This window comes from Plasmodium vivax, genomic scaffold (assembly GCF_000002415.2).
Source record: "Plasmodium vivax scf_7064 genomic scaffold, whole genome shotgun sequence".
NCBI lineage: Eukaryota > Apicomplexa > Aconoidasida > Haemosporida > Plasmodiidae > Plasmodium > Plasmodium vivax.
The window spans coordinates 1-965 of record NW_001850006.1 but is presented as its reverse complement, the minus strand read 5'-3'; the positions used below and the strand labels follow the sequence as shown (position 1 = coordinate 965).

The following is a 965-nucleotide window of genomic DNA, read 5'->3' as shown; positions in this document are numbered from 1 at the left end:
AAGACCTTCCCTTTATTATTTAATATACTCGTAATCATATTGAGGAAACGGACTTCCCTTTTTTTCCTATCGTCATGCACTTTAATTCCATATGTTCCTTCACAAATTAGCACGTGGACATCGATGGCGGGGATCTCCGCTATGGGGATGTGCCTATCGACCTCCCTGCTATAATCCCCTGTGTATAAAAAACGTATGTTATTTATTTCCACTAAGAACATACACGCACCGATGACGTGTCCTGCTCTATAGGCTGTAAATTTTACATCCTCAAATTCTATGTGCTCATGAAAATTTAACGTTTCTATCATTTTCATGGCTTCATTTATATCATTTTCGTCATACAGTACATTATGCTTTATATCTCCATCTCCCATTTCGCAAATGTAACTTTGGTAATAATCATCATCATTGTCTTCACTTCCAAACTCATCACTGGAGTAGGATGGCCCTCCCCTTTTCCCTTTGTTGCCATACTCGTCCGCTTCATTTTCACCCGGCTCATTTTTATTTCTACTTCCTTTCATCTTATTCATCATGTGCATGCATTTTTCAATTCGCGCATAGTCATTCCACAGTAAATAGCAGATACTTTTCGTCGCCTCCGTCATGTATACCTTTCCTTTAAAACGGGTTCTATTAACCAGGTAGGGCAAGGCACCACTGTGGTCCATGTGAAAATGGGTTATTAAACACAAATCCACCTTCGAAATGTCGTACGCGTCGTAGATGGGCAAACAGCCGATGCCCATAAACGCCGGATGAATTCCACAGTCCAACATGATTGACCTGTTTGCACTTTCTATAATGACGCACGAACGCCCCACTTCGCTCGCGCCACCCAGGCACACGATGTTGATGTTGTTCATGGTGAAGGGTACTGGATCCGAGCTCGGTACCAAGCTTAACTAGCCAGCTTGGGTCTCCCTATAGTGAGTCGTATTAATTTCGATAAGCCAGTAAGC

General features: G+C 42.4%; 1 protein-coding gene across 1 annotated transcript; it reads right to left on the bottom strand.

Annotated features, from left to right (window-relative positions):
- PVX_221290 (cleavage and polyadenylation specifity factor protein, truncated) lies at positions 1-869 on the bottom strand (the record flags this gene model as incomplete). The annotated part of the gene is made up of 1 exon (XM_001612306.1): positions 1-869. A coding segment is annotated over one exon (869 nt), but the record flags the coding sequence as incomplete, so codon positions are not given.
- Positions 870-965: the final 96 nt, after the last annotated feature.